The sequence below is a fragment of the Solanum verrucosum genome, unplaced genomic scaffold, assembly GCF_900185275.1.
Source record: "Solanum verrucosum unplaced genomic scaffold, falcon-dt-bn FXZP01000102.1, whole genome shotgun sequence".
In the NCBI taxonomy this organism is placed as follows: Eukaryota; Viridiplantae; Streptophyta; class Magnoliopsida; order Solanales; family Solanaceae; genus Solanum; species Solanum verrucosum.
In genome coordinates this window covers 892659-904589 of record NW_026019930.1, presented here as the reverse complement: position 1 = coordinate 904589, position 11931 = coordinate 892659, and the positions used below count along the sequence as shown (strand labels likewise).

Sequence of the window (11931 nt, the reverse complement as noted above, 5' to 3'; positions counted from 1 at the left end):
ATACTCATAGAATTCTATGTATGCGTCCACTAACAGTCAATGGACCAGGTCCCTTGACATAAAAATTGTGCGGAAAATAAATAACTCAAAGTAAAACAAATACAAGAGTTTTACGTGGAAAGCCCCTTACTCAAGGAAGGAAAAAACCAAGGTTTGTCTCACAGGATTTAACCCAACTCCATTATCATCAAAAGAGCAAAACTTCAGATTACAAACTCTTGTAACCTAGGAATTGAACACTTAATCCCTTCCCCTCATAGTAACAACTCTATTACTCAAAAACTAAGCAATAACTCTATTTCCCATTAAACCAACTAGCTCTAGTCGACCTAGAATTCAAGAATACAACATAATTAACTCTAGCTATAACTCGGAATACTCAGAAAAAACTTCAAATGATCTGATTCCTTTATAACTTGGGAATAGATCTTACAAGTATAAGCACAAAAATATAAACCCTAAGAACGATTATAACTCTATCAGGTCCCTTGTTGTTTATTGAGAAATATTTCCATGAGAGAATGACTTTTGCTGTTGTGAATTTTTATATTGCAAAAACTTGAGTTTGTGTCAATGTCGAAAAGGTGTATTATAGGATGGACCCAAACTCTTGAAGCAATGCCATTGGCTGAATGTCTGCTGCAAAATATGCGCACCAACCACAGCAGGTGTTGCAGGTTGCAGCTTTTAGACCACTGCTTTTTCATGTACGGAACTCTCAGTCTCTCCTGGAATCTGGTCCCTCGTTAGATCCCAAAGTTTGTTAAATCATCAAAATTTTATAGACAATTTAAATAACAATTAGTACTTTGTTTTGTCTTCACTACTTATGTAGAGGATATAATTCAATGAAACCATATCATATATATTTCTTTCAATAAGTGCAAATAATGTTTGCAGAAACCAAAAATATTGCAAACTAGTGCTGTTAACAATTTAATACTAATGTTACCAATCTAAAAAACATTGCAAATTAAAAAGAAAAAAAAGTTTAAAAGATAATAGACAGGGTTATATGTTATTGTGATCATAGCAGAAAACGACCACAGTAAATAATCATAAATAATGGAAGATTATAGGATCACCTCAATTGCATGGAAAATAACTTCAACATCATACACGTAACTTCCCGAGCAGCTTCCTCTTGCATTAACAATTACTCTCTTCGTCCCATTTTATGTGACACCGTTTGACTTGACACGATATTAAAGAAAAAAAAAGACTTTTAAAACTTGTGATCTAAAACAATCCTTAGATATTTGTGTGTTTGTAAATAATTTCATTAAAGGTAACAACAAATTTTAAGTGATTGTTCTAGGGAAAAAACTCAAATATGTCATCGAGCTTTGAGAAAGGTTCATATATGTCATTCGTTAAAAAATTGGCTCATCTATGCCATTTTCATTTGAGAAAAACCTTATTATGCCATTGTTTGTTAATTGAAATAGCATAGATGAGACAAACTTTTAACGGATGACATAAATGAGTCTTTTCTTAATAATCGATGATATATTTGAACCTTTTCCCTTTTAAAGAAACTAGTTTCTGGGTACGTGCATCGCGCGTGTTGCCAAGTGTACCCATTACTATAAACTTATAGTATATGACAATCGTGCACCACATAAGTCCTTAGACATCTTATTATAATGTTTGACTTGTAAATGTTAAGTATTTATAGCATTTATATTGCACTAAAAAGTATAAATGATGGTGGATATAAATAAGAAGATTTTTCACCAATTAGTGTTACACAGATAATTGTTTGAGTAAGAGTGTTTGTTTGAAAATTAAAATAGTTATCTAAGTTTATATGGATCATTGATAATGAACTTTATACTTTTAGATCTCCTTATTATTAATTAAAGAGGCAATATACTAATTCATGAGATAATGAACTAATTATAAATGCATGTATAGTCATTCAACATATCTGCCAAATATTTCATATTATCCGTGTAAAACACGAGGAAAGGCTCAAAATAGTCTCTCATCTTTGGGTTAAGGCTCAAAGTCATCCTTGAGTTTTCACATAGAACACTAATAGTCCCTCATTTTGCAATATTGGTGCACTTTTGGTCCTCCTCAAAAAATTTGCCTATTTTTTAACATTATTTTGTCCACAATTTTATGTAAGGAATATCCAATCGTCTTTTTATATATTTAGTAGAAATAATAACTCTATGTGAGAGAAGGTGATAAGAAGAACACATTGTTCTGTTCAGTAGAAATATTACTACAGCTAAACTAATTAAGAACATCTTAACATATGACGTTAGAAGAAAAGAAAAAAAATTGTACTATTGCACATGAAATTATCTTGATGAACCTCTCGACTTTACCTGCAATACAATTTCTACTTAACAAAACAAGATGTTTTTCTTCTCACATCCTCTCATATGGAGTTATTATTTCTACTAAATATATAAAATGATGATTGAACATATCATACATAAGTTATGGATAAAATTAGTTAAAAAATAGGCAAAATTTTGGAGGAGGACCAAAAGTGCATCAATATTGCAAACATGAGGGACTATTAGTGCTCCATGTGAAAACTCAAGGATGACTTTGAGCCTTAACCCAAAGATGAGAGACTATTTTGAGCCTTTCCTCTGTAAAACACAAATGATTTGGCATATAATAAAATATCTAATCTTTCATTGAGATAATTTTTAATTTCATTTGGAAATAAGAAATATAATATTGTACATGTTCCACGCCAATAATTATATAAAGTCTAAATAAGTAATATATATTTAATTGTAATCTAGACACAATTTTTCTTATATAAGCAGAGAACATATTTAACTAAAAAGGAATAAGAAAAGAATACATAATAAAAAAACATTTAAAACTAATACAAAAATCACTTACAAATGGTCATCACTATAAGCACTTTACATAAAGTAGTACAAATAATTCATTATTTTGTTGTTATTCATACAACATGATAAAAAAAAAATATTATTTCCTTCCAAACATTCTTTACAATTAATCAATCAATCATTCATAACTTCTTCGATCCAAATACAACAATAATGTTATTACCCTTAAAAATTATACAAAGATTGATGACAACTTTTCTTCTGCGGTCTATGACTATGACCAGAAAGGAAATAAAAAAAGAAGAAGAAAGAAATGATATACCAAAGATGAGAAAATGAATCTTAATTATAAGAGATAATTGACATTAACATACTTTAGTAAGAAGATCATATATGGGATTTGTAAGTTCATTTCCCTATCTAGGTGACTTTAAATAGGAAAACCTTAGGTGAGGGAGATGAAAGGGAAAAAAAATAAAAGAGGCTCATCAGTTTCCTACTTAATTATGTAACCTTTGGTCTTCACCTGTAATTCATTGAACAATATAATTAGGAGTCTTTTTGTCTTCTTGATAATACTTATTTATAACAATATAAATAAATTGTAACCGAAAGTATTTGATAAATTTGATATTGGCTTAATGTGTAACTCCCTTGTAGTAATTAAAATTTACTATTTAATATTTAATTAACAATTTATTAGATGATTATCAGTATTTGTATTTAATATAGGGATAAAATGGTAGTCTAATTTTTGCCTAACATTCTTCCCACTTTTAGTATAATATGATATGATGAAATGATTTATGATATATGATTATTAATTTCTTATTATATACCTATAGATTATAGATGATAAGTATTATTAAATTAGAAATTTAAATTAGGAATTAGCAAAAGTCATTAACATGTTAATTAAAATGAAACAATTTAATATCTAAATTAAATAGTTAAATGTTTTATAACATGATAGTAGGGGTAAAGTCGTAATTCAACTTTTAATTTTTTTGTTATAGATGATAAGTATTATTAAATTAGATATTTTAATTAGGAATTAATCTAAGGAAGCGCAAAAGTCATTAACATGTTAATTAAAATGAAACAATTTAATATCTAAATTAAATAGTTAAATGTTTTATAACATGATAGTAGGGGTAAAACCGTAAATCAACTTTTAACTTTTTTTTGTTCCCACTTATAGTAAATATGATATATGATGATTTAATTGATGACATGGTCGAATCATAATTGACCACGTGTATAAAATAATTTTACAAAGCCAAAATTATTTTTAGTTAACAATTAGTGGCATGGATGAGTCTTTTCTCAAATGAAAATGATATAGATGAACCAAACTTTTAACGAATGACATAGATAAGACTTTTCTCAAATTTCAATAGCATATTTGAGTCTTTTCCGTTGTTTCTAATTATAGTAAGATGACATTGTTTTTTAAAACAAACTAAAAAAAAAAAAAGATGCCACGTAAATTGAGACGGAAAGAGTATATATATATATATGTATGTATGTATATTGAGACAATGACATTGACACCTACATATATACCCAACCATCCTCATTCCAAGATTCAATCTCCATGTTGGGTGTGTTTACTTTGTTTGGTTTTGCAACTTGCAAGCAAGCTAATACGAAAAATTTTATGGCAGTAGAGGCATAAATAAGACTTGGTAGGTAAGGCATTACTTTTTGATTAAGAAAATATGGGACCCTACATTTCTTATGTTCTATCTTTCTTCTCTTCTTTACAGAGGCGGATTTAGGATTTGGAGGTCTTGGGTGCTACATCGTTCAAGTAAGATAAACGGGTCGGTTGCTTTAATTTTGGGTTACAATTCGGATTATTATCTTTTTTCATTTTTATAAACAAATCGATCAAACATGCATGTTGGGAATTAAAGGCCTTATTCACTTAGACTTTGAGGAAAAATGATTTTTTTTTTTCAAATTAAAATTCGAGCTTGTATAAACCATCTTATAGTGTTAACTTAATATATTCATATTCCATTGACTTTATTTGTTGTTGCAAATATATTGTAGAGAGAATAAAATTGTAGTTTCAACCTAGTCATCTTACTAATTAGTAAGAATGTCGGTGAGGATCGAAAGAACTTTTAAATTGAAAGAACTCTAGTAATAATATTCATCATTTTTAAAACTTATATTTTTTAAAAACTACTATTTAAATACATTCTTAATAATATGTATGTGATATTGATAATTCAGTATTCATTAACTGATAAAGAATAAACACGCGACATTCATATCAATAGATTAATAATTAGTGAAAGTGAAAGTTTAAAAAAATTAAGAATTAACTACGGTAAAAAGGAGTCAATTTGAAATTAATAAAGTATAGTAAATAAATAAGAATGAATGGAAGAAAACAAAACTAAAGCCCTTCACACATTAATAAAAAAAACAAAAAAGAAAAGAAAACAAAAAAAGAAGCTTCACTACGCACAAACCAAGCAAAAAAAACAATGCTAGTAGTGAGGTTCGAACTTGCATTGCAAGCGTGGCATGTCATGCCCTTTACCAATTGAACAATTTATCATTTCATTCAGTGGGTGGCAAAGCTAATACTCCCTCCGTCCCATTTTATATGAGGTACTTTGACTCGACACGGAGTTTAAGAAAGAAAGGAAGACTTTTAAAACTTGTGGTCCACAATGAATGATAGAAATTTGTGTGGCTGTAAATCATTTCATTAAGGGTAAATAAATATTTTATAGTTAGATTGTTACTTTATATATAAATGTGTCATTCTGTTTGGGACTGACTAAAAAAGAAAATGAGTCATATAAATTGGGACAGAGGGAGTATATATTAACATCTGATAAATATATACATATATACAACAATTTTTCCGAAATCACCGGGTGCCATGGCATCCCACCCGTACCCTTAGATCCGCCCCTGCTCCTTTATCTCCTCACCCTCATCTTCATCATTTTTTTTTCTCATTTCTTTTTTAAAAAATTCTTTATTTTATCTTATATTTTATTATATAAAAAATATAAAAGGGAAAGGAATAGAGCTCATGAGTAAAAAAAAAACTGATTTGAAAAATTTACCAATAGTTTTTTAAAAAAAAAGAAAGTGAAGGGGAAAAAAATGGAGGATGAAGATTTTTTTTTTTTAAAAAAAAAAAGTGAAAGGATAGGTATTATAGTAATCCCTCACATACCAAGTCATATTTGTGCCTAGAGGTGTTCATGGTTTGGTTTGGATTGATTATTGGTTAAAATTAAAACCAGATCAATTTAGTCGGTTTCTAAATTCTAAAACCAAACAAAAAAAATAACTGTCGGTTCGATTTTTTTTGTTTTTTCTATTTGAAAGTAATAATTTTTTTGAAGACATATATATAAACACAAACACCTAGTACATAAACAATCCACATGAAAGTTATTGTGGATTCAATTAAGCAATACTAGAGTTATTATAATTACACGTTCAGTTTGGTTATTTTTACAGTTTTAAAACTAAACCAAACCAAATAGTGTCGATTTTCAAAACTTAAAACCAAACCAAACCAAATATCAATTTTTTAATCGATTTGGTTCGGATTATGGTTCAATTTGTTTTTTTAACCATAAACCGAAACAGCCCTACAAGTTGTGCCTCTACCACCATAAAGTTTTATACTACTGACCAATTCTAGACTGAAACCGTGTAAGTAAACTAAAGATTACTAGTCATAGCTACCCTTTTCCAATCCAAGTCATAGAAACAATGGTCTCTTCTACTTATTTGTAACTGAGCTAGCTCTCAACTTTCAACATGACTTAGCCAAAATATGGGAAGTCCTTTTAGTAGCCTCTAGATAGTCATCCAATGAATACAAAAACTTCATTGGGTATTGGGAGAATGAGTACCAATCAATTTTGTCACTATGGTCATTTAGTCATTTATTGATTTGGTCAAAACTGAAGAGGAGGCTTTACTAGCTTGTGGTCTAACAAGTGTGAAAAGTCCTCTTTCTTTAATAATAATTAAACCAGTAATATTTTAAACCATTTGTAATTCTTTGAAAACTTTGACTTTTCTTTCTGCAGTTTGGTCTTATTTAAAATTATAGGAAAGTTATAGTTAAGATACCTTTAAGACACATCTCTGAATGGTGGTTATATACCTTGCACAAGCACAACTGCTTCTTGTCCAACTCTCATATTTCTTTCTACAAGAGTTTTTCAAATGCATAATCCAAGATGCAGATTCCTAATTATTTTCTTTCAACTTGCTTCCATCATTAGCTTTTGCCACTATGTAATTGGAATAAGAGGTGAAGATAATAACACTAGTGCTGTAAAGATGGGAATAATTCTTGATCTGGAAACAGAAGTGGGAAAAGTAATGCACATATCTATCTTACTAGCTCTTGCAGATTATCATGCCAACACTAGTCGCGGTGCCATAAGGATAGTTCCTCATATCAGGGATTCAAAGAAAGATGATGTTGAAGCAGCATCAGCTGGTAAAATTCAGCTCTAAGCTTTACCTATGTTAAAATTCAGCTCTTTGCTTCAAAAGATTCACTTTTTTCTCTAAGATATTACTTTTCCCTTTAGTTTTTCTATTTTGAAAGAGATGTTCAGACAATTACTTATACGTCTGATTGTGTATGTGCAGCCATATACTTGCTAAAGGATGTTCAAGTGCAAGCTATCTTTGGGCCACAAATGTCTACTCAAACTGATTTTGTGATCGACTTAGGGAACAGAGTAAAAGTCCCTATAATATCTCCAGCAACAAGTCCTTTACTTACAGTCAAGGAAAATCCCTTCTTCATCAGAGGAGCACTTCCTTCTTCCAGTCAGACTAAAGCCATTGCAGCAATTGTTAAAAACTATAATTGGAGGGAGGTTGTAGTAATCTATGAGGAAAGCCCCTATGGAACTGGGATACTTCCATATTTAACTGATGCCTTGCTGGAAATCAATACTTTAGTCTCCTATAGAAGTGGTATTTCTCCTTCAGCCAATGATGATCAAATCCTCAGGGAGCTATACAAGTTGAAGACAATGCAGACCAGGGTGTTCATTGTGCACTTGCAAGAAAATCTTGCCTCCCGCCTTTTCCTCAAGGCCAAAGAAGCCGGGATGATGAACAGTGGATATGCATGGATCATCACAGATGTGCTGACGAGTCTTCTGGACCTGGTAGATACTTCAGTAATTGAGTCATCAATGCAAGGTGTTCTGGGTGTAAAATCTTATGTTCCAAGATCAAATGAGCTTGACATGTTCACCAGGAGATGGAGAAAGAGATTCCGTCAAGAGTATCCAGACATGGACCAAGTAGAACTCAATGTTTTCGGGCTATGGGCATATGATAGCATCACCTTATTAGCAGAAGCAGTAGAGAAAGTGGGCACTACTGCTATCCCAAAATTAAAGAAACCAGACACTAGAGAGAACTTAACAGACCTAGATGCACTTGGAACCTCAGAAGTGGGATCTCTGCTCATTGACTCTATGCAAAACACAGAGCTAAAATCAGGACTAAGTGGTGATTTCCGTATCGTTGATAGAGAACTGCAGCCATCCCCATATCAGATTGTGAATATAATCGGGAAAGGAGAGAAAGTCGTTGGATTCTGGACAGAGAAGGATGGCATTTCGCATAAACTGAAGATGAATGGTAAAACAGCTAAAACTAATAATAAGCAACTAGGGGTCATCATTTGGCCTGGTGAATCTACTATTGTTCCGAGAGGCTGGGAAATACCCACAAGTGGGAAGAAGTTAAGGGTTGGAGTTCCTGACAAAGGAGGGCTGGAGCAATTCATTAAAGTGGAAAGAGATCCAAAGACACAAGCAGTAATTGCAACTGGTTTAGGTCCAGATGTCTTCAAAGAAGTCATCCTATCTTTGCCATATGCTGTCCCCTATGAATTTATTCCATTTCCAATAGCACATAGCCCTACTTCTCAAAACTATGATGATCTTGTTCACAAGATCACTTCTAAGGTAAAATTAACCTCTTCAGCTGAATAACTCACTTACATGCTCCTTTTTTGGACTTCTTATCTATGTTCTGCTTTTGTGACCAACAATAACTACTGAAATAATCAATGTTTGCTTGAACCAGGAATATGATGCAGTTGTAGGTGATGTTACCATTTTAGCAAGCCGATCTGAGTATGTAGATTTCACATTACCTTTTTCAGAGTCGAGTATTTCTGCAGTTGTGCCTGTAAGGAATGATGATAGGAAGAACGCTTGGATCTTTTTGAAACCTTTAAAGGCCGAGCTGTGGATAGCAACCGGAGCATTATTCGTCTTCATTGGTTTTGTGGTTTGGGTACTCGAACATCGTGTAAACAAAGATTTTCGAGGACCCAAACGCAAGCAAGTTGGGATGATATTTTGGTTTTCCTTCTCAACTCTCGTTTTTGCTCATAGTAAGTCTCTAACTCAAATCAAATTATAGACCAAAAGTTTAAGATTTCTCCTTGTTTCTCAACAAATCCTATATATGACTGGTTGTTGCAGAAGAGAAGATAACAAGTAACTTATCAAGATTTGTGCTGATTGTGTGGGTTTTCGTGGTTCTGGTGCTGACATCAAGCTATACAGCCAGCTTAACATCTATGTTAACAGTGCAACAGCTTCAACCTACTATAACAGACCTCAATGATCTCATCAAGAATGGAGAATATGTAGGGTACCAAAAAGGTTCCTTTGTCAAAGACGTCTTGACACGCATGAAATTTGACAGCTCCAAATTTAGGAGTTATAGCACATTGGAAGAGTATAATGATGCACTCTCAAGAGGTAGTAAAAATGGAGGTGTTGGTGCAATTGTTGATGAACTACCTTATCTCAGACTCTTGCTGAACAAATACTGCAGGAAGTATATTATGGTTGGTCCGACATACAAGGCTGCCGGCTTTGGATTTGTAAGATTGTTGTACTTAACTGATGTTTCAGAAAGTGTTGACATTTATTTAGAGTGGTTAGTGGTTTACTCAATGATCTAATCTTTAATTTTCCCACAACTTCTTGCAGGCATTTCCAAAAGGATCTCCTTTGGTACCTGACGTCTCAAGAGCAGTCTTGAAGGTGATAGAGGGAGAGACTATGAATAACATAATTCAGAAATGGTTTGGGAATGAAACAGATTGTCCAAAGCAAGATGGAATGGCTACAGCTGCTAGCCTCACGCTTGATAGTTTTAAGGGACTTTTCCTCATAGCTGGTGTATCAGCAGGCTCCTCTCTTCTCCTATTCTTCCTCATCTTCCTTTATCAGAATAGAGAAATCTTAGTCACTGATGATTCAATAGGAAAGAAGCTTTGTGCAATAGCAAAAGTCTTTGATTTAAAGAGAGACGACTCTAATTCTATGTCAAAAAAGCCATCTGAAGGGAATGAAAGCCTAACGGCTACAGTGTTTGCAGAAAGTGATGCTTCTATTGAATTATCACCCAACCTTCCTTTGCAAAGCCCAGAAATCGGAATCTCCGATGGCCTAGGAGAATCCCCTGCTTCTGAAGGGTTCTCTACAACAGAAACTGGAACCCCAGTTCATGAAACAATGTCAGGCACGATTGAAGAAAGATGACACATATAGCTGCTAACATAATTGTGACACACCTGAATAGGGCCCTACAAGAGATTGTACAGAGATGAGCTAGCTTTAGGGTTAGTTAAATCAGATTACATTATTTCTTTGTCACTCTTGGCCATAATATTAGCATCAAGAGGTGGCCTCCAGGATTCCATTAGATGGATTCAACCCTTACTTTTTCTTAGTTGTTTCTTTAGCAATTTTATGTTCACTTTGTTTTTTTCATCACTACTTATGTTGTTGTTGTTGTTGTACTTATGTTTGGAATATAATTAAAAGAAGTTATATGTGTGGCATGAAAGAATTCAATACATGCATCCGTTTTCAAGAAATTCAATTGAGGTAGTTTTGTTATGTTACAATAATAGAACAAAAACAATAAAATCAACACATAAGATGCTAAATTATTTTTTGATTACATAATTCTTATATAGAATATGAAATAATGGGGGTTACATGTGAATAACCACATGAGAGATTTGTGCAATTTTTTGATGAGAAAAAGCAATCTGCAAATCTCAAATTAAATAAGAAAGAAAGATCTAGTAGTAGTGAATTTATAATGCAGGTGCTAGAACTAGCCTAGAGGATAAGAACATAGTTACAGATTATAAATAAGGAAAGGTTTTAGGATCACTGCTACATGGAAGACAAACAGTAATATGTTCAGTTACACAGGGCGGATGGCGAATATAAGTATAAGATTTGCATTTTCGACACGGATCATAAAAGTATATGTGACAAATCACTAAAATTTTAATAAATAATAGAACATGAACCCATAATTTCAAAGTGTAATGGGCTCAATGGTAAGAACCTAAATATTGAACCCATCAAATCAGAATCTTATATCCCATCTGCTTCAACATATATCATAGGCAACTTCCCTAGCAGTTTCCTCTTGCACTAACAATAACAGTGTCAATGAGCCAATCAAGGGCCGGAGGCGGAGAGTGTTCACCCTAACCCCCTCGACAAAAAATTAAAATGTATATATAGGATATATTTTCTATGTTGATGTACATATAATTGTGAATCCCCTAAATAACATGCAAAAGGTTCTGCAATTCAGGAAATTCAAAATACACCCTAATGTCCAAGGTTCAATTCTCAAGGACTGCATTATCTTTTACATTTTTATTTTTCGGAACTCTCAGAGTGAATCCTGAATCAGCATGCCACTAGAGCCAATGGTGGTGGTTGTTTCATTATTGAGTGTCCAAGAAAGTTAATACTTTTTACATTTTTATTTACAAATCCCCCATGAATGAAAATCCTAGATCGGCCACTCGATCCAATGGTGGGTATTGTTTCATAATTTGGTGTCCAAGCAAGTTACTAATGACCAAGTATAAACAGGAACCATGTAAAATAAGCACCATTCCAAGGTCAACCAAATGAGTTTTTATCACTGCGTTCATTTTGTCAGATTTTTATTGGGTCAAATTGAGGAGGGAACTTACTAGTTAAGAATGTATGAAAAGTCCTCTCTCAATTATTCTTTCGAAACT

General features: G+C 32.5%; 1 protein-coding gene across 1 annotated transcript; it reads left to right on the top strand.

The window, feature by feature from the left end:
• Positions 1–6966: 6966 nt before the first annotated feature.
• LOC125828067 (glutamate receptor 2.8-like) lies at positions 6967–10661 on the top strand. Its single transcript, XM_049507372.1, is given in 6 exon segments — positions 6967–7018; positions 7021–7323; positions 7479–8818; positions 8940–9252; positions 9344–9750; positions 9860–10661. Coding segments are annotated over 6 exon segments (2970 nt in total). The 3' UTR covers positions 10415–10661.
• The last annotated feature ends 1270 nt before the right edge of the window (positions 10662–11931 follow it).